This window comes from Mya arenaria, chromosome 3 (assembly GCF_026914265.1).
Source record: "Mya arenaria isolate MELC-2E11 chromosome 3, ASM2691426v1".
Classification (NCBI taxonomy): Eukaryota; Metazoa; Mollusca; class Bivalvia; order Myida; family Myidae; genus Mya; species Mya arenaria.
Window position 1 is genome coordinate 87938406 of NC_069124.1, and position 4418 is coordinate 87942823.

At 34.0% G+C, this 4418-nt stretch overlaps 1 protein-coding gene across 1 annotated transcript; it reads right to left on the reverse strand.

Annotated features, from left to right (window-relative positions):
* Positions 1-1487: 1487 nt before the first annotated feature.
* On the reverse strand, positions 1488-3889 carry LOC128225632 (uncharacterized). The gene is made up of 3 exons (XM_052935529.1): positions 3358-3889; positions 2928-3124; positions 1488-2709 (listed from the first exon to the last, which is right to left on the reverse strand). The coding sequence occupies exons 1-3, from the start codon at positions 3670-3672 to the stop codon at positions 1656-1658; spliced, it is 1566 nt and encodes a 521-aa protein (XP_052791489.1). The 5' UTR covers positions 3673-3889; the 3' UTR covers positions 1488-1655.
* Positions 3890-4418: the final 529 nt, after the last annotated feature.

Here is a 4418-nt window from a genome sequence, read left to right on the forward strand (position 1 = left end):
TGATCAATAATGGCAATTTATGTGAATATCTTGTTTGCTTTCAGTTATTTTCATAACTATATTCAAAATGAAACTCCAAAATGACTGTATTGTTACTATAATTTGAAACCATGAATAAAAAAGTTGTAAATCTAAATTTTGGGCAGTATTTTGAAAGTATGTGTACTTTTGTCAACATATTGTGATTATGCGATGCTGTAAATCTACTTTAATTATTTCCTTGTTTTATGTTTGACCTTTTCTACTTTTCCTTTCCATTTATCTAGTTTTCAGGGATGTATTTCTGAGCTTAATAAATGGACATATGTTTAACCTTTCAAGTGTGTTATTATTGCATTTTGTGTGCAGGATAGTGATAGCGTTTATATTGCCATTGTTTAAAGAAGTAGCTGAGTTTTACTCTAAAACAATTGAAGATGTTCAATTGAATATTGGTTTGCATGTAGCTACTGCACGGCCCATAACTCAAGACTGTCGAGTTGTTCTCCTTTTCTGACTTGCTAATTAAAAACAACAAATGAGTGTTACTTTCTTATGTTTGCAGGGTGCAAAACTTAAAGGGGCTATACACCGTGTGATGAAATATCGAAAAAAAAAAGAAACTTGTCAAAAACTGACATAAACTTGGTATCAATGTGTACAATGCATTGAAACTAACTAACTGAAGTACCACATACCGTAGTATACAATTAATTTATTTTCGCATTATTTTTTCCATATTTCTCCATTAATTTTTTTTTACTGGGTATGTATACCTAGTAGAATTCATTCTTATGCGTGATTTGCTAGTTGATGATATCATGGGATATAACCAAGTAAGGTATATTAGCTTAAGCATTCATATGGTTTCGGATAAGCCTTCGTAGCAAAGTGGATACAACACTGGACAGCTATTTTGGTGACACTAGTTCAATCCATAGCTCAATTTTCTTTTACATTTTGGTATTTCTTTACCATTATCATATCAGAAGAGTAAAACATTTTATTAAATAATTTGTCCTGAGATTTGTTACAGAAAAAAACTTTATTGGTGCCAATCTGGTGTACAGTCCCTTTAAACATTGGGACATATTTAGCATGGGGCTAGTTTTTTTAATCTAATGTATCTTAAAGTTAACATTTGTCGGGCATTTCAGTTTGATCTATGGCACTCTTGCCTATTCTTATTTCCACTTAGTTCAATTATGAAACTGATATGAAAATGGTTCATACTGAAAAATCCTTTAAGCAATTCAATACTAATGATTTGAAGTACGTGGTAGATCAATTACACATGGCAAATAAAAAAAAACTCATTTCAGAGCCAAACTTAATAAGTGATCTTTGACTTTTATTCTTAGAAATGTTACAAATAATAAAACCACAAAATACAAAGCAGATGTTTCACAAACAAAAAATTATATCAATAAATTGATCAGTTAATGCATACATGTTTCAAATCAAATCTTGAAATCCATTCACATGAGCATATTTCCTTATCCATTTTTGTCAAACCTGAATCAAATGTGTAATCTCATATGTTATCATATAACTTGCTCGAAAAAATGATTTTAAAACAAAATTGTAATTTCATTGTTCTAGTTAGAAGTATACAAGTTTTTATCCCTAAATCTAATGCTTGATATATACAAACGCTTTCATTGACACATGAGTTATTATTGAACAAGTGGTGGCCATAGATTTGTCAAATATGTGCATATTTTGAACACTTTAGAAATTCTCCTTGACTGTGTTATAGGAATATTGCCATGCAATATTCGAAAGTTCTTGATTCTCTCCATTTGCCTTTCAACATGTATTCGTAAACTTGCAATATCTTTTGTAAGGAGAACCTCACGTTTAGAGAATTGTTTTCCTTTCTGTTTAAATGGTGGAATAATGAGATGAATGCCTCTTGGAGTAGTAAGGTCTGTAATAGTGAAACCCTTATCAACCATTATGGCGTCTCCTTCTTCAAGCAAGTCCAAGAGTCCACATTTTTCTGTGAGTTTCTTGTCACTGGTACAGCCCACCCAACAGTCAGAAACAAAAGTTACAACACCATTTGGGCTTATACCCACCAAAATCTTATGAGTCATGTGAGACTTGTAATCACTGTACATTAAACTTTTCAAAGAAAGAGAACTGGATGTTTCACTGTAAATTTCAGTGCAGTCGATAATAATTCTAGTGTTAGAATATTTCTCTTTAAATTGTTCAGGCATGTTATTTTTCACTACCTCACGAGATGGCCATTGAACAAGAAAGGATAATTGTACATGTAAATAGTTGATCCATCTTTCAACAATGTCACTACATTGTGAAGTGGATATGCAAAACCTAGTACCTAGATCTTCAAATAACAGACCTAGACGTAGGCGCATCAGCACCATGAAAAATTCATCCAGAACACTTAGAGTTCTTGGCCGTCCTCCATCTGAATCTTTATAGTTAAGTTTCCGCCTTGATGTCCGCACTTCAGCTTCATCCTTGATTTCATCAAACAAAGCTTCAAACACAACTCGATTAGGGATTCCGGTGTAAAAACTGACCAAATCGTCATTGTATTTTACGTCATCATATGTGAGCATAGGTAGCTGACATTGTACACCAAAGTCTCTAGTAGAATGTTCTGTTTGTGAACTGAAGTCTGCTGTTTTTCCCAGGAAACTTTCTTCAGTTTGTACTTCCATCACTGCACAGTTGTTCTCAGTCTGTGTGTCACAACATCTGAAACATATACAAATTGATCATGTACCCATTTACCACATCTTACATGTACAGTCTGGTAACCCTAACCAAATGTTTGTTTTTTTGGCCTTAAACATTTACAAACACTTAAATTTTCCTATTTTTGTTAAAGAATGAAGAAAAATGATCAGAAGTAATTAACTTATCAGATCGATTTCATAGCACAAGAAGCAATATATATATATATTGAACAATACCTAAAGGACTGATTCTGTGGCTGTAGTACTGGTCCCATGCAGTAATCATGCAGGTGGACAGAGGTATCAATGGCATGCCCGGAAGGGGATACAAATGACAGTTGTGGCTGTATACTATCATCATTTGACAGTTCTAGGTCTAAATCGTCATTGACCGTATCACCATCATCATCATCACCTACGTCTTCATCAAGGAGCTGAAATTGCAAATGAAACTGTATAAGATAAATGTTTTAGTACAAAATCTGCCAGGCTATATGGTACACATTTTTCCAGGCTGTATTTGAAAACAATTCTTTAATCATTTCTTAAATTACAAAATTTACAAATAAGTGCTGTGACATTGTTTTTAAGCACCGTTGATATAACATAATTCATTTTGAGGTGCATGTAAGGAAGAACTTAAACTAATATAAGAAATAAAAAATACCGTTGGCTGGAAGGTTTTGGTAGCACCAGTCTCAGTTGGAAACATAGATGGAAGTGTATGCTGGAATGAAGGTCCTCTGAAGCCAACAAAATGCTCACTACACAATCGTCTGTGTTCATTCCACTGGAACGATCTCATGACCGTTTTACATCGCTGCACCCACACACGTTTTAAACGTTTGTTCTGAGGAAAACGGTGCAATGACACTTTTCTCCCATCAATAACCTTTCCTCTGTAAATTCCTTTACAAATACAACAGTACTTAGGGGTTTTCCTGCCCGTTTTCTTTATTAGTTTTGAATCTTTACTTTCCATTTTCACTTGTTGCTGTTTACTTCCTGGTTTGTGTAGTCCCCGGAAGTAAATTTCCGCTTTTTGCGCATGCCCACTTGAAGAGTATTCAGGGAAAGATAATCGAGTTATCGGAAAGGACAATTGCAGAGCCGCATGAAGGGGAAACCATATCCAGCCGTTATGAATTGACTATGTAGATTTATTACTTCCCTTTAACAACGGGACGATTTATGTAAATAGTCGTGTTCCTATTTTAACAGACCTGGGAAGAAATTGATCTTTAAATGTTCGTTAAATTATTCTTTGTAAAATCTTGCATTATACGCCTTTCTTTTTTAAGATTTGGCACTTCGATCTGCGTTATCAAAATGATGCTATTATATGCTAGCATATAAGCTGATAAGGTGTCAAATACCTTTCCACTACGTAAATAAAGCGCATTCACTCCAATATCGCCTGAATAGAATTAATATGTCATGTAATTATATACATCAAATACCAAATGACCTAAAAATGGCCCCGTTCCAGTTGATTTCGCATATGGGTTAGGTCTATTGAACACGGCATGTATTCAACCAATCAAAACACAGGATTCTCTTTCTCTGCATGGTGATTGGCTGATTTTATCGGCTTGTTTGATATCGGAGGCATGAGTGCTATCATTATTATGATCAATAGATCTGCGGTACAAATTGGAAACAAGTTTTTTTATTGTATTCCAGAGAACTTTCTGCAAGCTTTTAAAATGTCATTATCTTTCTTAATGG